General features: G+C 41.5%; 1 protein-coding gene across 2 annotated transcripts; it reads right to left on the bottom strand.

Annotated features, from left to right (window-relative positions):
- Positions 1–649: 649 nt before the first annotated feature.
- Positions 650–27,715, bottom strand: LOC127655680 (zinc finger protein 628-like). Of its 2 annotated transcripts, XM_052143604.1 has the most exons (7): positions 27,441–27,715; positions 21,186–21,721; positions 20,825–20,897; positions 5,934–7,010; positions 5,175–5,511; positions 4,743–4,897; positions 650–3,496 (listed from the first exon to the last, which is right to left on the bottom strand). In XM_052143604.1, the coding sequence occupies exons 2-7, from the start codon at positions 21,557–21,559 to the stop codon at positions 1,292–1,294; spliced, it is 4,221 nt and encodes a 1,406-aa protein (XP_051999564.1). In that variant the 5' UTR covers positions 21,560–21,721; positions 27,441–27,715; the 3' UTR covers positions 650–1,291. The 2 variants fall into 2 exon arrangements, with proteins under 2 accessions (XP_051999564.1, XP_051999565.1); XM_052143605.1 differs by lacking the exons at positions 20,825–20,897; positions 21,186–21,721; positions 27,441–27,715 and adding an exon at positions 8,939–9,011 and having other exon boundaries at positions 655–3,496.
- Between the last annotated feature and the right edge of the window lie 229 nt (positions 27,716–27,944).

Here is a 27,944-nt window from a genome sequence, read left to right as displayed (position 1 = left end):
GTTGTTGATGCTATCCTGTACCTGTCCCGCAGGTGTGATATTCGGATGTACTGATCCTGTACAGGTGTTGTTACACATGGTCTGCCATTGTGAGGACGATCAGCTCTCCTTCCTCTCTCCCTATAGCGCTGTCTAAGGCGTCTCAAAGTACGGACATTGCAATTTATTGCCCTGGCCACATCTGCAGTCATCTATCATTTGGTGTTTTTCAGAGTCGGTAGAAATGTCTCTTTAGTGTCCCAAGTTTTATAACTGTGACTTTAATTGTCTGCCGTTTGTAAGTGGTGGTGTCTTAATGACCGTTCCACATGTGCATGTTCATTAATTGTTTATGGTTCATTGAACAAGCATGGAAAACATTGTTTAAACCCTTTACAATAAAAATCTGTAGTTATGTGGATCTTTACAACATTTTCTTTAAAATACAGTGTCCTGTACTGTCCTGAGTTTATATTGCAATGGAGCCTTTGTCATCTAGATAAATTATATGCAGCAATATCAACATGGAGTGTATTAAGTGCATCCATTAAATGTGATCCAAGATTCACTTGATATGAAGTTAACATTTCTAAGCACTGAAACGAGTGAATTAGCAAACACAAATACTGACATTCATACCTATTTTTATTGGTAATTGTCAAACTAGTAACAATATGAAAAATGAAAACAAATAGAGTAGACATATTTACAAAAGTTCACTCTGTACAGTCACTGTCAACATGACAGCATATCTGAATATAGTTTATAATTAAAAATAGATCATAAATTATTTCTCTTTTCAGTGCACCCTGGATGTAGAAGAGCACCAGAGACTTCCTTCAAACAGAAACCATTATTTTCAGCCGGGTTGTATCTGATGATTGTGGTTTGTGAAACAGCTCCCCATAGGGGCCAGGTGAACAAAGTTCTGCAACTTCCAAGCAATATGCTTTATCCTCATGAAGTGCAGTCTGAAGGTAAAAACACCAGAGTAAGAAGAAACCGTGGTGTTCTACAGATGTCTATTTGTGCAAGGGAAAAGTCAACGTTGATTTATATACTTTAGGATCCAACATTCTTGTAGGTCCTGTGTTGGTCCTACAGCTACAATACTGACATTTGGTTCCTGTCTGTAACTTTTAATCACCATCCAAAAGGAACACTTTATAATAACAGAGAGACAACCACTACTTCATATGAATAGTTTGGACATGAAGTGTCATAAAGGTGTGATTTGTGTTAAAGCCAGTTAAACTAAAAAACAGTTATGTCATATTTAGCCTGAAGTTTTGATCATTCCGATCTCCAATTATTATATGCTCTCGACCTCATGAACTTTTGTCTCCTCTAATGTTACTTCCTCTTGTGCTTCATGTGTGTAATTAGTTTGCCTTTCCTCATTTTCTTCCACTAAAGTATGTCCTACTTCTGCTGATTCTATTCCACCGTCTCCCAAACTGCTGGTGCTAACTTCAATTATAACAATGCCCTCTCCTCCCTCTAACTGAAATATTCCCTCCATTTGCCCAGAGTTTGCCTCAACAGCCCCTTTAAAACCACCCCCTCCCCTAGAGCTGTTCCCCTCACCTTCTATCAGTGCAATCATTTGAACACTGTCTCCAGGGCCTGTGCTCACATCCATTTTAGTTTTATTACCTAGCTCAAAAACCACATCCTGCCCTTCTAGAGGCACCAAGGCTCGGGCAGGATGGCAAGAAAGGCTGAGATCCTCACCTAAGCTTCCAATATAGTCCGAGCTTGGCTGAAGGTCCTCCTCACCCTGAGGATCAGTTTGAAAATGAAGTACAAATGACTTCTCTTCAACACTTCCTTCAGTCTCAACAGATCTATGCCCCTCGCTCTGACCAGTCCACTCTCGTAGAAGGTTAAGAGAGACCATTTCAGACTTCTCTCTTTCTCCATCTCCCTCATGTTCGTGCTCTGTCTGAAACCGAAGCACATATTTTTGTTTTAGTCCCTCACTATTGCCTCCTCCTTCTTGCTGCCCCTCATCTTCAATCTGCAAGACATATGACCGCCCTGCATTGCTCCCTCCCTCCATCTCCACCTTCACCTCCATCCCATCACCCTGTCCTCCGTCCTCCATCCCTTTCTCTAAACACAAAACAAAGCGCTCCCTCGAGATTTCTTGAACAGGTTTCTCCTCGACTGGAGAACTCGCAGGATCACCTCTTAGATCATGAGAATTATAGGAGTTTTGTGCCACTGACACAATGCCAACAGCAGGGACAATAGGGCTTTCAGGCACTTGGCTAGAGCTGACAGATGACACAGCTGGTAGATCATAACCATTAAGCTGCTGGAACTCTGTCCTTGAGGAAGCAACAGAAGAGGCAATGGATATTGTGGTAGATGTGGAAGTTGCAGCTGACGACATCAATGGTTGCTTGACTGCTATATTCTTAATGGCAGGGGGGGTGGTTTGGATAGCAGCTTTAGGCTTCCGTCCACACCTAGTACCTCCTTTCCTGGTACGACTAACAGTGCCTAAAATGGGTTGAGCAATTTTTGGTATGCTTTGGGGATGCAAAGTACTGAGGGGAGGATTATTATTGGTCAATATAAATCTCTGCTGTATCTGAACTGATTGAAATTGTTGGATTTGAGGTTGGGCTGGAGCCAAAACTTGGGGCAGTGCTGGAATGGTTTGCAACAATGGAAGGGACTGTGGTTCTGAAGGGGTGCAAAGAGTGTTTGTATTGGATGTTGTGGGGACTAGAATCAGACTAGGCTGGTTTCCATTGTTAGACTGGCACTGAAGAAGCAGGAAATTCTGAGTCTGTGGTTGTGGTGGAGGAGGAGGGGCAGGTTGTGTTGGTATGGGATTGGACAGTGGGATCAGCTGCAGCCCTGACATTGTCTGGATCATGAAATAATTCTGTGATGTGTTTGGAGGTATGTCTAGATTTGGGGGTGAAATAATCAATGTAGAATAACCATCAGTGGGAAACAATGAGGGAAGCCCACCGTTTACATTCATGTTTAAACTCAGCATTGTTGTCTCTGGTGCCCCACCACCTTTAGCCACCTTCTTCACCTCCTTCGTACCTACTACTACACCCCCAGAACTATGTGTCCTCAGGTGCCTCTGCAGGGAGGAGAACGTGACAAACTCTTTTACACAGTTTTGACACTTGAAGTCCTTGCGCAAGGAGTGTGTGCGCAGGTGCAGCTGCAGATTGGATGAGTGTGTGAAGCTCTTGTGGCACTGAGAACACTGGAAGGGCCTCTCTCCGGAATGTGTCCGTTCATGCTGTTTGAGGTTGGAGGTCTGAGAGAAAGTCTTACTACACACAGAACAAGCATGCGGACGTAGGCCAGAATGGAGCTGACTGTGGCGACGGAGACAGCTGGTGTTCTTGAAAGACTTGCCACATTCCTGACATACATATGGGCGCTCGCCTGTGTGCTGGCGAAGATGGTACTGGTAGTGTGAGCTCCACTTAAAGGTCAGTGGACAGTAGGGGCACTGAAAAGCCCGCACACCTGTGTGGACCTAGATGGGTTGGGAGCAATTGTGAAGTTGTTTTAACTCTGTTTTTAGCACATTGAATGTTTTAAATGCATTTTCATTCAAAGATGATTTAGAAAACATACACAGGATTTAACAATTACTTTTTCCCTTAATATGACATAATTAAAACATGAAAAATTATTAATCAGTACATTCTTTTCACAGGATTATGTAGTTATTACCATGTAACTAATGAATAAACCCTCAGAGACCCTATCAATGTAATTGATGAGGTCTTGGTTGTTTTTTCTCCTCCTTGAAAGGGTTTTTGGGAAGCCACTGGTTATAAACATGATGGTTCTTATGAACATTTTGTTATAGGGAGAATTTTGAAAAAACGTTGCCTGTTGCAACTCTGGCCATTTAGGGTTACACAAAGTCTCTACTCACTACTGTTTTGTTAGAGTTATATTTTTTTCATTCACAACCCAATTCAACACACGTAAGAAAATGAACATTATTTATTACAAGCAGTAAATGTAAATTCATAACCAGTTAGGGACAATTGATACTGATGACATATTTGCTGGTATAATAAATTTAATTGATTATTAATGGTTTACTGTATAGTATTAGTATATTTAATAAACCAATATATACCATGAATTTTTTTTAATGACAGAACAGCACAGAAAACTGAAGTACAGTAATAGAAATCATTTGGAAAAGTCTCTATTGTGAGAATATAGATTTTGTTTTTTAATTATTTTATTTTTTTTACCAATAATGCCTAAAATTGCATTTCTTCTAAACTTAGAAATATCATATTAAATCATTTAAATGAAAACGTTTGAGGACAAATTAAATGACAAATTCAAGATTATATTTTGGGGGGCTGTACTTACAGTATTTTTCCATTACTAAACATGTTGGGAATTAAGTAAAAAATATTACAGGTCAAAAACTTACTAGGAAATTTGTTACGTTTGTTCCAAGAGTGTTTCGCAATTGGGTCATCTAACTGTGACCTTTTTCTGTGAATTTAGCTCTTAATTTCTGACAGTTCATATGCACCAAATCAGTTTTGTGATACAATTCAGAGTGTCAGCATTGTTATGTATACTTTTTCCCATATTTAAATGAAAGTGTGATATTTAATTGCTTTAATGTTGCAATTCTGTTTTGCTGGGTCTCTGAAGGTTAAATACATAATAGATTTAATCATGAAATGAATTTACTTATTTCAAATACTGCTCCTATACAATAGCAATAAAACATGTTTGTATACCCGTTGGTGTATGGAGAGCAGTGAGGACCTTTTGAAGCTCTTGCTACACTCTGTGCATCGATACGGTCTCTCCCCAGTGTGATCTCTCATGTGGTACCTAAGTCCCGATGAACCTTTGAATGACTTCCCACACTCAGAGCAGCGATATGGCCTCTCTGGTAGAGAATGACAGCAGATTTAGAAATACACCCACGAGATGAATATGGGAGTCACATGTTGTGTATGGAAATGCAGGTAACCATATGATAACTATGTATCAAATGTCTGTGTGTTAAACAAAAGCTTAAGAATAAATACTATCATTCAGGATCAAAACCTAAACCTCACAGTCAAGGAAACCAGATTTTAAATATACGATTGTGTTCGACACCTTCAAAATTCAGCCAATTAGACTAAACAAATGGTTTAACATCCACCACACCATTCTCTTACCATTATTTGTGGCAGATGTCTTGCTAACTCCACCTCTCCTGCTTCCCTTTCCTGATGCTTTGGCAGATGGCTTTACAGCTCGTCTCTCTCCCTCCTTAGTGACCGCAATTAGACTGACGTGGATCTCTCTTTCTCCATCTTCTCCCTCTCTCTTTAAAGAGGGAAGGGGCAGTGAGAGAGAGGGGCAGACAATTTCTGCCTCCGCCTCTGCAAGCAATCTCTGCTCTGGAGTGTGGGAGTGCTGGTGGGTGAGCAGAGAAGAGAGCAGCGAGAAGGAGCGGTCACATGCCGAGCAGTTGTATTGAGAACGGGACTCAGACAGAGCGAGAGGATGGAACTTGAAAGAAAAGAATGAGAGATGGAGAATTATTGGCACAAAATTTAAATTAATAAGTGAATTTTCAAAGGGATAGTACACACAAAAATGCTAATTCCATCAAGATTTACTCACCCTCAAGTTCTTCCAAATCAGTATGATTTTCTTTTCTCCATGTTACACAAAAGGAGATGAATGTTAGCCTCGGTAATTATTCAATTTCATTGCATGGAATGGTGGCTGTTTCTAACGTTCTACCTGACATCTAATTTTGTATGCACGGAGGAAAGCAAGTCATGCAGATTTGGAAAAACATTAGGGTGAGTATGATGGCAGAATGGTCCTTCTCACCAAAACAGCACTCTGCATTCAATAACACTCTCCACATATAATTCAACTGTCTAATTACTGCATGTCTCCCACCCTCTCTTTCTCACCCTCACCTGGGCCATGTGTCGTGTCAGTCCACTGCTGGTCTTGAAACTCTTCCCACAGTCAGCACATTCTGTTGTAGATTGTGCACTTAGCACACAAGAATCAGAAGGCATCCGATGCATAGACGTAGGGAAGTTTTGCAGAAGATCAAATGGAGCCTGTCCTGATTTGTTTCTGACCCCATCCAGACCAAGTAACTCCGCCCTCTGCCCACTATCTACAACTGTGGTGGTTTCAACAACCTCTTCAAAATCAGCCAACAATGGTGTTGTCCCTACCAGTGACATCTCACTTCCCTCAGCCTCAGTGCTATTTTCTGTTGCAACTTCACCCCCAGTCCTTGGGCCAAGGCTGTTCAGGTGTAGTGCCTGATGCTTCTCAAGGTGACTTTGTGTTGAAAATGTCTCATTGCAACTGCCACAGCTAAACAGCAAAACACTAGCGCCAGTGTCTGTCTTATTAACATGCAAATGCTCCGTGACTGTGATATCGGAGGAAGTGGGTGTGAGTGTAAGCTGGGGAAGGTGATTTTGATGGGCTGTGCTTGAGGTAGCAGGTGAGGGTGCACTGTGAGACAGGAACACCTGCCCAACCCCTCCCTCCTGTCCACCCACAAGACCAACCATTTCAGAAATGGTCATCCCAACGGTGTTCAAATCATCTGTCAGCACCACCTCTCGAGGAGCTGACCCTGAGCTGGCCCCTCCAGCACCCTTTCCCTTTCCTTCTATGTGCGAGATGCGATGCAGTGCTAAGTTGGACGAATGCGCAAATCTGCACCCACATTCCCCACAAACATATGGACGTTCACTCGTGTGTATACGCATGTGCTGTCGCAGGTTAGTCGACTGACTGAAGGCTTTATTGCAGACATCACAGATGTAAGGCTTGAAACCCAGGTGTACATTCTTATGGCGACGCAGGCTGCTGGAGTTCTTAAAGGCTTTGGAGCAGATGTCACATGGGTACGGACATTCACCAGTGTGCTGGCGGAGGTGATACTGGTAGTGTGAGCTCCATTTGAAGGTCAAAGGGCAATACGAGCACTGGAAAGTGCGCAGACCTGTATGCACACTGCGATGAATCTGGATATACAAATCATTGTGACAGTAAGTACATCATGTATTGTAAAATTTCAACCAAAGTCAGAGTGAGAATCACTTTGAAGACTAAATACATTAATTCATACATGCTGAGAATGAATTTTTTTTTATTTCTTTATAACAGGGACAATGCATATTAATTAACATTGCTGCCAATATGCCAGAATTAGCCAGAAGGCTATTTTTCGTCTGCAGTCCCAGGACAGATTTTAAAAGTCACCCTAAAAAAGACTAAAATTACATATATATAAAAAATATATATAAAAAACTGTCGAATTACAGCAAACCAACAATCAAACAAACATCAAACAACAACAAATGGTTCTTAAATGTACAATAGGTTTTTAGATTTCTGATTGTTAAAGGAATGCGGTTCCATTCAGTAGCAGCTCGAACAGAAAAAGAAGTATGACCAAATACACTTTTTCTAAAGGAAATGACACAATCTCCCCTCACTGCACCTCTGGTTCTGCTCTGATCAGCTGTACGGATGTTAACAAACTGGTGGAGTGGAGGGGATGATAAACCATGAATAATTTTATATCCTGGTTTTGAAAAAACTAAAGAAGCAATGTTTCAATTTGTGGTTTAAACCGTAATTGTCACATACTTCAACAGTGCATATTGAATTATTAGGTTTAATAATTTAAACAAGTTTCAACAACATAGAGGAAAGCACTCCAATTTAAAGCATCTGTGCAGAGACAGTGCTTTAAAGTGACGCAAAGAGAGAGCAGGGCATTCCATTTTACATATACATTTTGCTACGATTCCTCCGTCCACATTTCCTTTCCTTGCATCCTTTCCTCATTTCCTAAGGAAAGGAAGTAAACGACGAAGCACAATTTCAGAAATGAAAAAGAACTCCTAGAAGTCAACATTTAGGCAGGGGTCAACAATATTGCACTTGACCAAACAATAGAAATAAATATATATTTATTTTAATTTTTTTTTATATTAGGGCTGTCGATTTAACACGTTAATTCTGTAATTAATTTTATTAAAAGTGTTAAAAAAATTACAGCAATTAATCGCAATGCCCCCGGATTGTAATAAGGAAGATTCCTGAGAAATGCAAGCTTGTAGTACTACCTGTTTACTCCAGAGGGCAGTAATTGAAACTTCAGCTGTGTGGCAACAGGCAGTTTATACAGTGAAGAAAACAACCAGACAGCACAAAACAGACATTCGTTACATTCTTGCATTCAAAACATTTGGAGCACAAATTTAAACTAAGGGATCTCAAGATGTGTTAAGTATTAAACTATATTTAACTTGACACAGTGACCTAAACATTTTATGTTTATGAAGCAACGCACCAGAGACGCTACACAAGCATGTCTGATGCTTGTTGAAATTGACGGGTCCTTAAACAAGCCCTCATAATAAATCCCAAACTGATTGACAAATTCACTTGTGAAATGGATTGCTGTGAACTGTATGCCAATGATTGGCTTAAGATCAATAATATGGTAGTAAACAATACATTGTATTCTAAAGCCATTTTTTTGTATTGTCTTATCAATGATTAACTCTTCTGCCACAAGAATGTAATGCATTTTTATATATATATATATATATATATATATATATATATATTTATATTTAAAGATAACTATATATCATTATTTCATCATTATATATTGAATTATTGTTATATGAAGGGCTTTCTCAACAAATATTTGTATATGCGATTAAATGCTATTAATTAATAGGGAAACCATGTAATTAATTTTTGATCGAATTAATCGATTGACAGACCTAATATATATTATTCTTGTTGCACTCTAATCTGTCTTAGTATTTATCTGATTCAATATAAACTTTATGATCAAGCTGTCACAGAGCGAGACAAAGAGACCCAAGAGCAGAGGAACAGTTCAAAGGATTTATTAACAATAAATATTCACATCAACTGTGCTGGCTAAGACTGAGGATTCTGGCATCAGCAGCAGTAGCAGAGAGAATTTTGTTGGTGCATGTGTGCCGTGGCTTTGCAATGGGAAAAATCCAGAATGGTGTGTTCATAGGCGAGTGTGTGCAGTGTGGATTTCAGGAGCTGATTCGTAGTAATCCTCCATTGAAGCGTAGTGAGGTGTAGAGAACAAGCGTACAGCAAACTGGAAGGCAACCACACTCCCGACACACAAGGTAGACATGGGCAAACAAACAGATACATGAGACAGCACCAACTAGGCAGAGTGAGTAACTACTTCACATCAAACAGTTTCCATAATAACACAAAAATCAGACTATATTCAACATTCCAGCAAAGAATATGACACTTGAGGGGATTAAAATAAGCAGGAACAAACAAGGGACAGGTGCCGCTCACCAGCTGAAAGTTGGCATGATCAGCGTTCCCATGGAAACCTTTACGGTTCCCATGGAAACGCTGATTCCACATGCCAATGACACCTGAAACACATGAAGGAGAAAATGTCAGCATAATTGGAACAAAAACAAACAGAACATGAAGCATCCAGATCCCGATACAGACCGAAACCGAACCATACAGGAAGTCAGGATCCAGACCCCATGCTCCGGACATCACAACAAGACAACTCAAGACTTGTGCGCTCACACAAAGAACATACACGAAACACAAGACAGAACATGGGGCGATGATGTCACGGTCCCATCAGACAAAAACCCAACCTGACAGAATGGCAAGACCAGTGGTAACTCACGACCGGACCCATGTGCTCACACAAAGACAAGACACGAAACACAAGACAGAACATGGGGCGATAATGTCACGGTCTGGGAGGCGGCCTCAAGGCAGAGTCGGCAGCAGCTGGACAGGGTTCAGGAGGGACTGGCAGAGGCAGGGGAACGGCTTTCGTGGACACGGATGCTGGCAGTGGCAGGGGAATGGCATTCGTGGCCGTGAGTGCTAGTGGGGAAGTGGGAATGATCTCTGTGGCAGTGGGCACTAGCAGCGGCAGGAGAACGGCATTTGTGGCCATTGTCAGCGACAGGGGAACGGACGGCCTCTGTGGCCATTGTCAGCGACAGGGCTCCTACTCCTCCCCCTCCAGGCTGTGACAGGTTCATCAAACTAGACCAACGGAACTAGCCACTTGGAGACCACACCAACATCCAATTCGCTCCACTCAGCTCCGGAATCCCCTGATCAGAAAACAGCTTGACTGGCTGATCCGTCAAACGGATTTATTAACAATACATATTCACTACAACTGTGCTGGCGAAGACTGAGGATCCTGGCACCGGCTGCAGTAGCAGGAAGAAGTTTGTGGATGCGTATGCGCCATGGCCACGCAATGGGCAAATCTGTGAATAGTGTGTTCGTAGGAGAGTGTGTGCATTGTGAAATTCAGGAGCTGATTCTGTAGTGGGGCTTTACTGGTTTTGAAATTAGTCACCAATATGGGGTGTCTAGTCAGGACACGGAAGGCAGGGATATTCGTTGAATGGTTTAATATGTAATAGAAATACAGATGCACAGGCACTATTTCTCATTAACTTTACAGTGCAAGTGTGGTTCTGAAAGAAAGGAAATAAACATCAATATTAACTAACTGTAAACCTAACATAAATCGCTACTATTAACTTATCCATATGATACTTGTAACTTACTTGTGGTCATTGACGCACACGAACACAACCTGAAGCTTAACTTCGAAACTGAAACTAAACTGGCGATCGTTCTCTGTAATCCAGGACATGTCGCAACATGTCAGAAAAGAGGCGTGGTCTGAGCCAACACTCGCTGTACATGCTCAAACTAAGTTCACATCACTTGAGCCTTTTGCACAGCCCCATAATTCACGGTGTGACTTATCTCCTTGAAAGGCTCAACCATCCACAGGAGCTGTTGTCAAGGCATCCTCTGGGATGCCCGGCAGCTCAATGAGCTTGGCTACTGGTCTGGTGTAAGTCCTCCCGTCCACCTGTACCTCAGCAGTCCTCACTTTCCCATCAACACTCCTAATGGTCTTTGTGACTCGTCCCACGGGCCACAATGCCCGAGCTAACCTTTGGTCAATTACCATCACCACTGTACCAACAGTAAGGTTCTCTGTGTCCTTTACCCATTTCTGCCTTGACTGCAAGAATGGTAAGTAGTTCCGAATGAAGTGGGTCCAAAACTGGTCAGCTAACACCTGACTGTGCCGCCATCTTCTCCGACTGAGAATCTCAGACTCAGGGTACACCACTTGAGGAAGCGAAGAGTCGGGCCGCCCCATGAGGAGGTAGTTGGGGGTTACGGGATCTACATCGGCTACATCTGTGGACACATAGCCCAGTGGCTTGGAGTTGAGAATTCCCTCTACCTCTATCAGAACAGTCTGCAATACTTCTTCGGTCACTGTCTGTGCTCCCAGAGTAACGTAGAGTGCAGCCTTAATGGATCTGACTTCCCGCTCCCAGGCTCCACCAAAGTGAGGTGCATTTGGTGGGTTAAACTGGAAAAGGATCTGGTGCTTAGCCAACTTGGTCTGTAGCTCTTCGCACATGGCCTCAAAACTTGCTTTGAGCTCGTGCTCTCCTCTGCGGAAGTTGGTCCCACAGTCAGAGAGAAGCTCGAAGGGAGTTCCCCGTCTGGCCACGAACCTTCTGAGTGACATAAGGAATGAGTCGGTATCCATGTTGGGCAGCACATCTAGGTGAAGGCACCTGGTGGTCATACACTTAAACACTATTCCCCATCTCTTTTCTGTACTCCGACCTCGCTTGACCTGGAACGGGTCAAAGCAATCTACTCCTGTTGAATAAAATGGAGGCTTCAGGAGGCGGAGACGACAAGGGGGCAGATCTGCCATCTTAGGAATAACAGGCTTTGCTCTCCATTTCTGGCACTCCGGGCAGGATCTCTGATGACGACATGACAGCCACGGCCTTGCAGGATCCAAAACTTGCGTCGGAGCTCCGCAAAGACCCTTTCCGATCCAGAATGGAGTAACTTATTGTCATACTGTTGTATGATAAGTCTCATAATATGGTGCTTAGGTTCTAGCACAATTGGGTGAATGACATCTTCCAGACTAGTAGAACGGCGCAACCTACCACCTACTCGGATAAGGCCCTTAGAGACGTCGTACTCTGGAGCAAGTGACAAGAGCTGACTGCTGTATGGAAGTGCTTTCCCTGTTTTTAGACTCTTTACTTCGTCTGGAAAACTATCATATTGCGCTCTCTGAAGGATCCGGAGTTCTGCTTCTGCATAGTCATCTGCACTGAGGGCGCTTGACTGGGAGGCCGCCCCATGCAGTGACCTTACTCGTTGCCTCAAGGAGATCCTCAAAGGTAGAGTGGTCTTCAGCGGCTGGGATCTCTGGAGCAGTAATGCTGACAAGATGCCACAGAACGCAGATCTCTTCATCTCTGTCTCATCTGGGACCTCCATGAAAGAAGTTGCGGCTGGCCAACTCTCACGTGGTAGCCGAAGGAAGGTAGGACCTTGACTGAATTGGTTTGGCTTAGCTAGGTTGGATAGTGTCATCCCTCTGGTGATAGCATCTGCGGGGTTATTCTGTGTGTCCACATACCTCCATGACCGGTGATCCGTTAGCTCCTGAATCTCAGATACAGGAGTCCCTACAAACACTTTGTATCTGCAGGACTCTGACTGTATCCAGGTGAGTACTGTGGTGGAGTCAGACCACAGCACTGTATTACTCAACTGAAGGGTAAGCTCTCTCTGGATCATCTGGGCAAGCTGAGCTCCGGTAAGGGCGGCACAGAGCTCAAGGTGTGGCATTGATTGTTGTTTCTTCGGTGCCACTCTTGAGCGTGCCAGCACAAAGGCTACATGGACTTGGCCATGAGGATCCTCACCACATAGGTAAGCAACTGACCCATAGGCGGACTCTGATGCATCACAAAAGACGTGAAGCTCGAGGGTGATGGCACTTACATCCACGTCCAGTGGGAAGTAACTCCGGGAGAGACTGACCATTGGGAGCTGAGGGAGCTCTTCTTCCCATGTAGTCCAGGCATGCAGGAGGTCAACCGGTAAGTTTGGGTCATCCCAGTCGCGGTCTTTGGCCCACAGTCTCTGGACCAAAACTTTGGCCCTTGTGGTGAAGGGCAGGATATGACCTAGGGGATCATACTGGCTTGCTAGTATCTTATAGATATTTTGCATGGTCGTCTGGCTTGGGGCAACCGGGCGATGCCTGTAATGGAGTGTGTCCTCCATGAAGTGTCAACTGAGGCCTAGCGTCATCTCATGAGCTTCAACATGCGTCTGAGAAACCCATCTTTCGCTGCTGTCAGACTTGGCCTCCTTAGGCAGGTTACAAATCACCTCTGGCTGGTTACTGGCCCACTGGCGTATATCGAAGCCACCTGCAGCTAGAAGAGTTCTAAGCTTCGTCACAAGGTTACTGGCTTCTACTACAGTGGGTAGACTCTGCAGGCAGTTATCGACGTAGAAACACTGTTCTACACTGTGTCGGACATTTTCCCCTGGTTGACTTGACTCATTGACGTGTTTCTGGAGAGCAAAGATCGCGCAGCACGGACTGCACGTCGTCCCGAACGGCAGGACCTGCCACTGGTACACTGATGGCTGTTCATCCATCTTTAGATCCCTCCAAAGGAACCTCAGCAAGGGCTTGTCTCTGTCCAGCAGGCGGACCTGGTGAAACATTCCTTTAATGTCTCCACTCACTGCAACTCGATGCTCTCTGAAGCGCAGGAGAACTCCAAGAAGTGAGGGTCCTAAGGCTGGACCAGGAAGGAGGTAGTTATTTAGACTCTGTCTGCCAAGCTGGAAGCTGCAGTTGAAAACAATCCCTTCCTTGTTATTGTGCCTGACCATGTGGTGGGGCAGAAACCACGAATCCTCTGAATAGTCCGCCTCACGTGAGTCAATCTTGGTGGCGTACCCAGCAATCTCCAGTTTCTTGATCTCTTCCTGGTAGGTAGATGCACGCAGTGGGTCTTGTACTAATCTCCTCTCTGTGTTTCGCAGATTCTTCATCACACCTTCCTTTGAAACTTGCATCTTGGGCATGTTTGGGGCTCGTAGAAGGGGTGTAGCGTACCGATGCACTCCGTTTACTTCGACACGGATGGTCTCGGCCTCTAATAGGTCCACAGAGTACTTGTCCTGTCTGGATCTGGTCACCAATTTCTCACTTTTAAAAGGCAATGTATCTAACTGCCACAACCGTTCAACTTGACTGAACAGCTCAACAGAAGGGGAGGAAACTGTGGTGAACAAACACTGTGTGTTGGGAAGCTGCTGCCGCAGGTATTTTGCTGGACCCTGGAGTGTCCAACCGAGCTTAGTCTTTACTGCTGCAGGACCACCAGGGGACCCAGATGCACTGGCTCAATCGAACGATCAGATCAGCATTATCCGATCCAATCAGGAGGGTTGGCTGAGCTCCATCGATGGGTGGGATTGCCAGACCTCTTAGATGCCGATATCTTATCTGGAGCTGGGTAACTGGGTAGCTGTACTGAGAGAGACCTAAGTGTTCACCTGTGAATGCGCCTTGAATGGAGAACCTCTTCGTTGGTTGGGAAGCTGGAGTGATCGTAAAAGACACACGTGAGCCTGACAGTATCTTGTTGTCTTGGCGGATAGTACGGAGTGTGAGGTCTTCTGCTTGACCCTGGCGTGCTGCAGACGAAAGCAGGATGGTTCTCTCAGAGCCATCATTTAACACTGCATACGTGTCGAGCACTTTATCCTGGTATTGCAAATTGACTCTGACAATCTTCAACAGCACCTGGCTATATCTATTTGGCTGATCCAGGTAATGGGTCTCTGCTGTCAATATGATGGTGGGCTCGTTCTCACTCCTCTGGTTGACCTCGTGTAGAACAGAAAGGTGTTTTGACTGACAAAGGCGACATGGCTTCTTGAGGTCACAGGCAGAGGCTAGGTGAGAACGTCCGCATCTCCAGCACCTTCTCTTGACTTTAATCCAGTCCACCATCTCTGCTTTGGTAAGCTTAGCGAAACTCTCACAATGGCTGAGGTAGTGTTCTGCCTCACAGTAAGGGCAGTATATCTTACCCTTCCCTTGGGTTCGGATAGAATGAGCTGCTTGGGAGGACATGTCGGATGGATGGTTACTGAATCTGCCTGTCCCATGCATAACAGTAGTGATCTTAACCTTGGACTTAAGCTGCTTGAATTCTCTCTTGTCATTCTCACTGTGAGTTTGGAGTGAAGGCTCAATGTCCAGGCATCTGACTTCTGCTTTCAGCCACTCTGAAAAGTCAGTGAGCCTTAACTTTAGTTTATCAGGGTCCTTCCTATACTGTTGATCTACTTAAATCGCTCTTGCTGGTGTTTGGGGAGCCTACTTAGAAGGCGCTTCACATTTGAGCCGCAGTGGAGTTCCTCATGGCCTTCACCTCGGAGAGCTTTCAGCATCCCGACAAGCGACTGCACTCTGATGGAAAACTCGTCGAGAGCCCTATCATCTCGGATGAGGGGTAGACGTTCAATATCCTCTATCTCCTTCAACACAAACTGATATGGATGCCCATAGCGTTCATCCAGAGCTTTCAGAGCTTCAGAGTAGGGCATAGTGGACTCTGCATGAGCTAGCACGAGGCGATGTGCATGTGGCACTTTGACATGTTTCAGCAAAATGGCATACTTGTAATGCTCGGACTGAGAAGGATGAAGAAGTGTGCTAAGGGAAAGGCGTAGCTCCACATATTGAGCTCTATCCTCCTTGGTAAAATCAGGAAATGATGGGCCTTCTATATTGAGGGGTGCATGCTGATACCCGGTAGAAGGATAATGGGCCAGCATGGCTGGGTTCCCTTGGTAGAAGGGTTGGGGTACATAACGAGGCTGGTGCATTGACTGGTGCACGGATGGAGGCCTCATCTGATCGAGAGCTTGATTTACATGTAGCGATCTGGGAGGAACCACATGTGGGAGATAGATATGAGGCTCAGGTGGCACCAGATGTGGATTTCCCAACTGAGGCTCCCTACCCTTCTCGTGCTGGCTGCCGAGTGCTGCTGCGTTGGGCTTACAATTACCTGAAATGGGGTAGGATGGTACTGGGCTATAAGGCATTTCTTAAAAGGCCTACTGAATGCTGTAGTCCCTGGGGTGACCCGCTAGGATGGCTGGGCTGAAGGTGAGCTGGTGGATCATGTTCAGTATCCTGCTTGACAGCCTGAATGACTCGGCTAAGAGGCGGAGGAAGTGTCATTTGTTTTAGCTGATGAGTAAGGTCTGCAGCAACACTTGGGTGATCCTCAGTTCTGTGGTGGTGAGGAGCAAGGGCTGGGGAAGGCTGTGGTTCACCTCCTCTGTCTGGGTAGATTTGGCGTACTGGGGTCTGATGCCGTGATGACCTCCTTGACCACTGAGCTGAGGTCCGAGGGGAATGGTGCTGCAGGAAAAACTCCAAAAGCTCTGTTTGTTTCTTGGCCGTTTCACTCTGTTGCCGCGCTGTCTCCAAAGCCTGATGAACAATGGCGTCATTTGCATTCTGCATTGGTGTCATTGAGGATATACTTCTAGCAGGACTGAGTAGCTTCCTCTCCTCTTCGTGCCTGTGCATCTGCGCTAAGCTATGCTGGTCGGAATATTCGACTAAAAAATCATCCAGATATCTTGGGCGTTGCACTGCGCGTTTGGGGCGCGTTTGGGGCGCGCAGGTGAAACAGGGAGGCTGATTCCTTCCTTACTGGTTGCCATATCGTTGACTCTATCCGGCTCCTTATATAATATAAATTATATAGGACCATAAATTGTAGTGGGGCTTTACAGGTTTTGAAATTAGTCACCAATATGGGGTGTCTAGTCAGGACACGGAAGGCAGGGATATTCGTTGAATGGTTTAATATGTATTAGAAATACAGATGCACAGGCACTATTTCTCATTAACTTTACAGTGTAAGTATGGTTCTGAAAGAAAGGAAATAAACATCAATATTAACTAACTGTAAACCTAACATAAATCGCTACTATTAACTTATCCATATGATACTTGTAACTTACTTGTGGTCACTGACGCACACGAACACAACCTGAAGCTTAACTTCGAAACTGAAACTAAACTGGCGATCGTTCTCTGTAATCCAGGACATGTCGCAACATGTCAGAAAAGAGGCGTGGTCTGAGCCAACACTCGCTGTACATGCTCAAACTAAGTTCACATCACTTGAGCCTTTTGCACAGATTCATAGGAATCCTCAGTTGAAGCGTAGTGAGGTGCAGAGAACAGCGCCCAGCAGACTGAAAGGCAATCACTCTACCGACACACAGACAGAGTTGCGGAATCCTCCGTTGAAGACTTGTGAGTGCAGAGAACAAGCGTAGAGCAAACCGGAAGGCAACCACACTCGGGCAGAGACGGGCAAACAAACAGATACATGAGACAGGACCAACTAGACAGAGAGAGTGAGGTAAGTACAACACATCAAACAGCTTTCTATAATGATAACACAACAATCACTACAGACTACATTCAACAATCCAGCAAAGACCATGACACACGAGGGGATTCAAATAAGCAGGAACAAACAAGGGACAGGTGCCGCTCGCCAGTTGAAAGTTGGCATGATAGGCGTTCTAATGGAAACAATCAGTGTTCCCATGGAAACGCTAATTCCACATGCCAGCGGCACCTGAAACACATGAGGGAGAAAACGTCAACATAATTGGAACAAAACCAAGATCATCGAGCATGAGTGTCCGGATCTGGATTTGTTGGCCAAAATAATATTTTGATACATTTTTACATTACCCATTCCATTTATGCCTCAAAATTGTTCATTTAGCTGAAAACCCTATAATAGGCTGTTTAAGGTGTAGATTTAAAGAGAAGTAAAATACAGTTAAAATCTATATTAAAACATTAATTGAGGCATGTTTTCCACATATTATTTTCACTAAATGAATACAAGGAAGAATGTTATTTCATCATTTATATGCACCAATATAACAATACCTAGTAATAACCAGAAATATTTACCTACATATATTTTTACAAAAACATTCTAATGTGTGAATGACTATGGAAACAAATCACCGAATCAGAGTTTTAAATCAATTAATTGAGATGGACTGTGTGAAATGATTCACACTGCATCGGACTTACCAACTCTAAAGCCATTTTGCTACACTGAAAAATATAGCTCAAAAATATGATCAATATAGCATAAAAGATTAAGTACTTTCAACATTTGAACTTGAAATTATTAAGTAAATTCTACATTTGTCCTCAAAACATGTCAAATTGAATGCTCTAGCTTATATGTATTACTTATGATTGTTTGACATTTTTACAACATGTCATCATGTATCAATCCTAAAGTTGAAAATCTTGTTTCGTAAATTTAAGTAAATTTCACAGGTAAACTAAAAAAAATTTATTGATTTTACCATTATGCAAACTTTTACATGGTGTTTGAACATAAATGTGTGTTGGCAGTGTGGGTATACAACAACCCTATAATGATAAAAATCCACTCAGTCCTTTTTTTTTTAATCCCCATTAATCATAAGCACTGTCTCAGAACAAGCCGTTCGCAAATTCTGTAAAAGTGACTTCACTTTGTACAGCCCCAGCCCACGACTGTTGACGGACACTGCAGACGGACATGTTTGTTTGTGTGTGTTGTTTTGTTATAGTGCATAGCGAACAATGTAACTAGGGATATGCATTCATCAATAATTTGGTATTTGAATATATAAGCTCATAAAAAACAAATAGAATATTCTTTTATTTAAATAAAAGGTAATTAATGAGAAAGTGACGTTGTAAAATTACGTTTTTAGTCATAAATGTTGCATCACCATTAAAAAAAACAAGCTTCTAATTATAATCAAAACAAGCTTATATCATGTCCTGTGTTTTTTTTATTTATATATATATTTAAACAAGCGATGCATGAAAACAAACAAAGAATAGAATGAAAGCATTTAAGCTCACGCAAAGCGAAGAAAAGTAAACGCTAATGAAGTAGACTGACGCAGTTAACATACAGGACGAGTATAAAAACTCCGCATATAATAGTTTTCATGTTTATATTGTATCTCGTGTCATGTTTTTGTTGAGAAAAACAAGCATATCCACGTGCTCAGTAAACTATACTCATTTATACAAGTTTAAATGATGGAATGTCCCTTACCTCAGCTAGCATAGTCTTTCTCAGATGCAATGTTTGTTGTTTACAGAAGTGTTGCAGGAATTACGTTGCTACGGGGTTGCTGCTTTCTGACGAGCAGCACATGTACGAGAGGAAAGTGTATACCACTTATCCAGTACATTTAAACAGGAACCCAGCTTTCTCACAGTAAGCCACATTCTCAAAATAACCCTTTTCTGGTGTCCATCTGAACGCACTGAGCGACAGAACTGTTTTCTCAACGAATGTGATCAACAGCACCACCCAGTGCATTCTGTTATAACTGCCAGTTTTAGTTTGTGTGTTCAGGATTGAACATGCATCTCACTGTATAAAAGGCCAGCAAAGCAAAACTTTGCGAAATTCGAATAGTATTTTTACTATTCTAATAATTACTGCAGAACGAATATTCGACTACTCGTGCCCATCCCTACTTGTAAAAGTATGTGTGTGTGTTGCTCATTCATCGTTTCAAAACTGCTGAAAACACTCAACAACAAATAAATACATTTATCAAATAAACATTCTGAAACTTCCTGGTTCGTTCTCAAAGTTGTTACTTCTGATGGAGTCTCTCCCTCATCAGTGTCTGACTCCGGTTCAAACATATAGGGCTGAATACCACTATTTTCACTGTCAGTCATATTGCTTATGATGTCTAGTTATCCGAAGCAGAGATGTCAAAACTCTGCCCTATTCTGGATATGGGGCGGGGAGTACCAGCTCGTTTGAATTTAAAGACACAAAAACAGCTTGTTTTTATTCCCACCCCAAAATTGGCATTTTCAACACGGTATAATAAATTATCTGTAGGGTATTTTCAGCTGAAACTTCACAGACACTTTCTGGGAACACCAAAGATTTAAATTACATCTTGTGAAAAGGGGCATTAACGTTACAAAGCTGGTGCTCCAGCATGCACAGTGCATGAACAATTAATTAACTTGCAGTGTTTCACAGATTTTTGTTTTAAAGTTTATTTACACTGTTTTTATTTTTTATTTTTATTACATTTGGTAACTTCTTGTTTTGTGAAGTCTGAAGTTTATTTTCTACTCAAAATATCCCATTCGTGATGACATTTTTTTTTACTTTTGATTGTAACCATCATTGTTTTGAAGCTCTGTATTTTGTTTCTATCATCAGTAATAAATACAAGGTAATGTTGTTCAATAGACTACATAGCATGCGTAAACCTTTCCTGTGGAAGACTTCCGTATGTCATTTGGTACATGATTAAACATGTTTATAAAGGAAAGTTAAAAATGTGAAATGTTCATTTAAATTTTACTAAATTTATTTCAGTACCATGTACATCAAATTTGTAAGTAAAAGTTACCATATTAACTGAAATGTTTATTACATTTATTCACTTTAATATTATGTTATGAAGTTAAGTAGATTTTACTTAATTTTATACCATTAAAAGTTTCTTTGAAACAGAAAAATAGTGCAAAAACTTAATAAATACGTAATAAAGAGATTGTAAAATTAGTATAATAAACTTTAGTCTAAAAAAACAATTAAAACTGTCACAATATTTACATTGTTGCTTAATTTTATATTGCCTGCAAAATAATTGGGGATATATTGTGACCATTCCATCACCCAGCCCTAATTAGTACATATCATCACCAGTTAACATGTGAAGTTTGACTAAAGTCTGAATCTTCAACAGAGAAGCCCTACTTTTGATGGGAATGTCTCACCTGCAGAAGAGAGGAGCGCTTGAAGGCTTTTCCACAGTCGTCACATTTATAGGGCTTTTCTCCTGAATGAGACCTTAAATAACACACAAATAAATTTTATAGTGGGAGCTTCACTTTTGTAAATACAGGACACTTGTGTTGAAATATAACAGGACTAATTGAAGAAACCCTAATCAAGTCAAAAGAATTGCTATTTTCTGTAAACTGAAATGTTTTTTGTGAATCATAGAGAACATGGTAAAAAAAAACAATGTGTATTTTGGTGATTTGAGGAAGCACCTTAGAATCACATCTCCATACATCATACATTTTTTGAGGCTTTGTGACCTAGCATGTCAATTCATATCAGTAGAGCTCTCACCTCTGGTGGTAAAGCAAGGCAGATGAGCCCTTGAAAGCCTTAGGACAGAGGTTACAGCGATATGGCCTCTCATTGTTATGGCTCCTCTGATGATGTGCCAGTCTGGATGACCACTTAAAACTCTTGCCACAGTCCAAACACTCAAATGGATGCTCTGGGTTTTGGGCCACCGTCGTAACAGGAGGTATTGATGAGGTCACAATGTCACCTGTGAGCACGGTTCCTGACTCTTTCCCCTGTTCTTCTCCCTTCTCTCCATCCTCCTCCCCATCCACTACAGTGGGGAGGAGGGAAGGAAAGGGAGAAAGGGATGAGGATGTTTGAGAAGGTAAGATTTCAGTTTGGACCACCAGAGTGGCAACAGTGTTGGCCATCACACCTGGTGAGAAAAGATGGCCTGTAGCATAGGGATCTCAGTCGTCTCTGTATTTTGCTCTAATTAAGGCAGCCATTGTTTGCATTTGGTGGGGTTTTCAGCCAGTTTGATTCTCTCTGAGACTATATGACTTGGGCCGCCTCCTCCTTAGCTGACAGAGCTGTAATAATACATAGAACTACCTTAATTTATCCAGATAAACACATTCAATTTATACAGAATGTTCAGCATACATCATATAACACGTCCAACATGTCATTTAACATATACAGTTGAAGTCAGAAGTTTACATACAGCTTAGCAAAATACATTTAAACTCTGTTTTTTACAATTCCTGACATTTAATCGTAGAAAACATTCCCTCTCTTAGGTCTGTTAGGATCACTATTTTATTCTAAGAATGTGAAATATCAGAATAAAGGTAGAATGAATGATTTATTTCAGCTTTTATTTCTTTCATCTTGGGCTGCAACTAACGATTATTTTGATAATTGATTAATCTAACGATTATTAGAACGATTATTCGGCTATTCTGCGATTAATACACCAATTAATCATTCGCTCTTAACGGATTATTCAGCTTGTGCTCTGACTTAAAAGGTTGTATCAAACATGCTTACTAACAATAATGAGGGCAAAATCATCTTTTAAAGATACCTTTAAATTACATTCACTGAATTAAAGGAACAAAAAACATTTTATTATGTTTAATTCAGTAAAATAAATCACTGCAAATCATCCCATTGTTATTGTGTTTTTGTCTTGTTTTAAATTTAAAATAGTCAAAAAATCCTTAAAAAATATACATTTACTCGAGAAGCAACATTTAAGATATTTAGACTTGCTGTAAGAGAATGTATCTTAAATATGAGTGTATTTTGTATTTTTTCACTTGGTTATATTTCTGCGAGTGCAGTAAAGACATATACTTATATTCAAGATCTATTCTCTAAAAACAAGAATACATATCTTATTTGTTGTTTCTCAGGTGAATGCATCATTTTTTAAAGGATTTTTAGATATTTTAAAATAATTGTATTTTTAATATTATATTAAACATTCTCAGATAACAATTTTTTCTTCTGCAGTATAGCTGCTGAAGTAAATGTATGTTGTTTTAAAAGGAGTTTTAGATATTTATATGGGAAAACAAGCCAAAACAAAAACACATTTTTTTTGCAGTGTATAATGGGGGAGAAGACTACCCTCTCTCACCTTTCACAAAAAAACAAACTCTTTATTAATAAATTTGTGTATTGCCAATTTTCTTAACAATAAGAAACACACAGCAACGCATATATTATGATTCAAAAAGTCGCGAGCTATCACGTTATAATCCACATGACAGAGTGTGCATAAACCAGATGCAGTCTCGATCTCTCCCCCTTAGATTGGGACATTTGCGCAACTCATAGAAGAGGCGCTGACCGCACAGAGAAATGCCAGTTTCTGAGTTTGTAGTTATTTACATGATCTGCTTCCATATTATCTTAACTTTAATAAAATTATAATGAATTAAACATAACTTCATTTAAGATGTAACGTCAGGGTGTTTCCTTTAAATAGGCTCGATGCTCAAGTTTTGCTTCAGCGGAGTGGCAGCTCCAGCTCTGCTTATTCCACAACGAGAGTGCTTCTGTATTTAATTATTTGGTATTTTTGCATTATAATTCCCTCATACTTTGCGATCTACATAAGCTGAAGCTGTGAAAGTTTAGAGTGCATCTGGACTGTGATCTGTGTAATTCTTCCTCTCCTCAAGCAGGCGCGAACTGCAGTGCTGTTCTTGCACATCATCATTACCGTACGTTCACACCAGAGGCGGCGAGAGCGTCAAATCGACCGGAAGTCATTCATTTTCAATGACAGCCAGCGTCTCTCGGCGGCGAGAAGCGGCGCGGCGAGTCTTGGGCGCGTGAGCGCCAGATGGAAGTTCAAGTGCAGTCAACATTATGGTAATGAGCTGTGACGCGGTTTGGCGGCAACCTATTGGAATATAGAAGTGCTCCGCTCTAGCGAAGTCTAGAGAACACAACCGTGTAAACTTTGGTTCCCACCAAACATTAGCTCCGAAGATAAAATGGAGGAGAAACTAATTATTGCCGTGACGGGTTTCCCTGTAATATATGACCAAGACCACAGTTATTATTACAAATGTATTTTATTTTTATAACAAACAACTATAATTTTAATTACTTTCTGCCATCGATCGATTTCTTATTTTCACATTTTAAAGAGTTCATGAGGATATACGCTACTTGTGATAGGTCGGCAAAAAGTAAATTGTCGACATGTCTGGATGTTTAAATTGCGGCCCCTTTAAATATAGTTAACAAATCAAAGCATTCAGAACAAACGTTGCCGCCTATTTCAACTACGTCAGAGCGTCCACGAGCGTCCTTGAGCGTCGAAGGCAGGGCAGCCAGGGCGAATTTTGACGCTCTCGCCGCTTCTGGTGTGAACGTACAGTTAGTGTTTAATGCGATCTCATGTTACATTAAATTAGATCAAATGATTATTCAACAATGAAAATGTTTGTAGACAATTTTTATTGTCGATGTTTCAGCCCTACATTCATCGCATTCCCAGTGGGTCAGAAGTTTACATACACTTTGTTAGTATTTGGTAGCATTGCCTTTAAATTGTTTAACTTGGGTCAAATGTTTTGGGTAGCCTTCCACCAGCTTCTAACAATAAGTTGCTGGAATTTTGGTCCATTCCTCCAGACAGAACTGGCGCAACGGAGTCAGGTTTGTAGGCCTCTTTGCTCGCACATGCTTTATCCGTTCTGCCAAAAAAAAAATATATCGGACTGAGGTCAGGCCTTTGTGATGCTCACGGTCCCATGATGTTTATTAAAATACATCCACAGTTACACCCCCAATTGACTCCAATTAGCCCATCAGAAGCTAATTGCCTAAAGGCTTGACATAATTTTCTGGAATTTTCCAAGCTGCTTAAAGGCACAATTAACTTAGTGTATGTAAACTTCCGACCCACTGGAATTGTGATATAGTCAATTAAAAGTGAAACAATCTGTCTGTAAATAATTGCTGGAAAAATTACTCATGTCATGCACAAATCAGATGTCCTAAACGACTTGCCAAAGCTATAGTTTGGTAATATTAAAACAGTAGGTTGGTTAAAAAAAAAAAAAGTTTGAATTACTTCAAACTATATGTAAATGTATGACTTCAACTGTATGTATAAAAGCATAGAGTAGTATATCTTAGGTACTGTAACTGTTCAGCATTTTTTTATTATATTTTTGCTTTCACTAGGTCATTTTAATGGTTCTGCAGTGGTTTGACAACTTTTTTTAAATTTTTGTTTAAAGTACAAATATTGCATATAGCATCTCAACTAACAAATATATACATACAGGTGAAACTCGAAAAATTAGAATATCGTGCAAAAGTTCATTAATTTCAGTAATTCAACTTAAAGGTGAAACTAATATATTATATAAACTCATTACAAGCAAAGTAAGATATTTCAAGCCTTTATTTGATATCATTTTGATGATTATGGCTTACAGCTTATGAAAACCCCAAATTCAGAATCTCAGAAAATTAGAATATTACATGAAATCAATAAAAAAAAAAGGATTTTAAATACAGAAATGTCGGCCCTCTGAAAAGTATAATCATGCATATGTGCTCAGTACTTGGTTTGGGCCCCTTTTGCATTAATTACTGCCTCAATGCGGCGTGGCATGGATGCTATCAGCCTGTGGCACTGCTGAGGTGTTATGGAAGACCAAGATGCTTCAATAGCGGCCTTCAGCTCTTCTGCATTGTTTGGTCTCATGTCTCTCATCTTTCTCTTGGCAATGCCCCATAGATTCTCTATGGGGTTCAGGTCAGGCGAGTTTGCTGGCCAATCAAGCACAGTAATACCATGGTCATTGAACCAGGTTTTGGTACTTTTGGCAGTGTGGGCAGGTGCCAATCCTGCTGGAAAATGAAGTCAGCATCTCCATAAAGCTTGTCTGCTGAAGGAAGCATGAAGTGCTCTAAAATGTCCCGGTAGACGGCTGCGTTGACTCTGGACTTAATAAAGCACAGTGGACCAACACCAGCCGATGACATGGCTCCCCAAACCAACACAGACTGTGGAAACTTCACACTGGACTTCAAGCATCTTGGATTGTGTGCCTCTCCATTCTTCCTCCAGACTCTGGGACCTTGGTTTCCAAATGAGATGCAAAATTTGCTCTCATCAGAAAAGAGGACTTTGGACCACTGAGCAACTGACCAGTTCTTTTTTTCTTTAGCCCAGGTAAGACGTTTGACATTTGAAGCTCATGTCCAGGACCCGTCTGTGTGTGGTGGCTCTTGATGCAGTAACTCCAGCCTCAGTCCGTTCCTTGTGAAGCTCCCCCACACATTTGAATGGCCTTTTCCTGACAATCCTCTCCAGGCTACGGTCATCCCTGCTGCTTGTGCACCTTTTTCTTCCACACTTTTCCCTTCCACTTAACTTTCTATTAATGTGCTTTGATACAGCACTTTGAGAACATCCAACTTCTTTTGCAATTACCTTTTGAGGCTTTCCCTCCTTGTGGAGGGTGTCAATGATGGTTTTCTGCACAACTGTCAGGTCAGCAGTCTTCCCCATGATTGTGAATTCAACTGAACCAGACTGAGAGACCATTTAAAGGCTCAGGAACCCTTTGCAGGTGTTTAGCTGATTAGAGTGTGACACTTTGAGCCTACAATACTGAACCTTTTCACAGTATTCTAATTTTCTGAGATTCTGAATTTGGGGTTTTCATAAGCTGTAAGCCATAATCATCAAAATTATATCAAATAAAGGCTTGAAATATCTTACTTTGCTTGTAATGAGTCTATATAATATATTAGTTTCACCTTTTAAGTTGAATTACTGAAATTAATGAACTTTTGCACGATATTCTAATTTTTCGAGTTTCACCTGTAATTCCACAGGACTTTTATTTTCTTAATGTTCTTTGTTAAAGATACTTGCTATAAATAGTCAAAAGATGAATCCTAGCATGTCACACAGCAGGACCCTTCCTAATATGCATGAAATGTATTTAAAGGTATAGTTCACCCAAAAAGTTAAATTCTCTCATCATTTACTCACCCTCATGCCATCTCAGATGTGTATGACTTTCTTTCTTCAGCAGAACACAAACAAAGCTTTTTAGATTAATATCTCAGCTCTGTAGGTGCATTCAATGCAAGTGAATGATGATCAGAACTTTGAAGCTCCAAAAAGCCTGTAAAGGCAGCATAAAAGTAATCCATACACCTCCAGTGGATAAATCAATGTCTTCAAAAGTGAAATGAAAGATGTAGGTGAGAAACAGATCAATATTTAAGACCTTTTTTACTATAAATGATCCTCCCTGCCCAGTAGGTGGCGATATGCACAAAGAATGCAAATCTGCAAAAACATAAAAATGTGAATGTGAAGATTTGTAGTAAAAAAAAAAAGTGGATCTTCATAGCTCTGGCCACCATTCAATTGCATTGTATGGACATACAGTGTTGAAATATTCTTTAAGAAAATCGTTTTCTGAGCGGAACGTTTTCACTCGATGATCGTACGCTACACGGACGGGTTTAGCCGTTACGCACACCCTCTGTGTTTACATCAGCGTCTCCCGCAAAACGCGTTTACATACGCGCCCTCCCGACAACGTCGACGGGAAATCCCGTGCATTAATGCTGCCCTGATCAATAGTAAACAGACCACCTCGGCATTGATCCACCTTCCCCTTTAAAGATCCTCCTCCTCTTGCCTGATTCACTCCCCCTCACTGCCTTACCCGTTCTCTATCTGTGTGTCCCTACCTTCTTGTCCTAGGGAAATAAGGGGGAAATAAAAATAAAAGACCATATCGCACTCACCCTTTAGTTAATCAAAACAGGATTTTCTTTTTATCCGCTGTTTGTTGATTTATGTGGTGTCAGGAGCTGGCCTTTTCGAATCCATCTGTCTGCGTTCTTCTAACGTCGCAGTATTCGTCGGAATTAGTGTTTTATTCAATTAATTTGTTATTTCCTGTGTTCATTGATGTGAAATGGCTGGTGTTGTTGTAGTAAAATAAGGCCGAAGTGCGCAGTGATAGTCCACACAACCTTAATAATAAATTAGAGCACAAACTAACCAGCAGTCACCCGTCTGCGACCGCCTCTCATTAAAGTCGGCGTCTATTGGTTCAGTCTCGTCATTCGTTAGCTCGTTTCATTGGTCTGTAACGAACATTGCATTAAAATAAGTGTTGACCGTTTTCGTTTTTCTTCCTAGGTCATAGAAACCCTTAATTGGACTTTCTACAAGAGTTGTTCCCTAAATGCGTCTATACAAATCTAGATTATATACTAACAATGGGTTTGTTATATATTGGTTAA

Source organism: Xyrauchen texanus, chromosome 15, assembly GCF_025860055.1.
Source record: "Xyrauchen texanus isolate HMW12.3.18 chromosome 15, RBS_HiC_50CHRs, whole genome shotgun sequence".
NCBI classification, from domain to species: Eukaryota; Metazoa; Chordata; class Actinopteri; order Cypriniformes; family Catostomidae; genus Xyrauchen; species Xyrauchen texanus.
This window is presented reverse-complemented; position numbering and strand designations above follow the sequence as displayed.

Bases quoted from the DNA above. Each gene is read 5' to 3' on its own strand.
- LOC127655680 (XM_052143604.1), bottom strand. From the start codon at position 21,559: ATGGCCAACACTGTTGCCACTCTGGTGGTCCAAACTGAAATCTTACCT. The intron at 4,898-5,174 runs GTAAGAGAATGG...ATTCTCTACCAG, and splicing joins GACATCTGCCACAAATAATG to AGAGGCCATATCGCTGCTCT. The intron at 3,497-4,742 runs GTATACAAACAT...CAACCCATCTAG, and splicing joins TGCTCTCCATACACCAACGG to GTCCACACAGGTGTGCGGGC.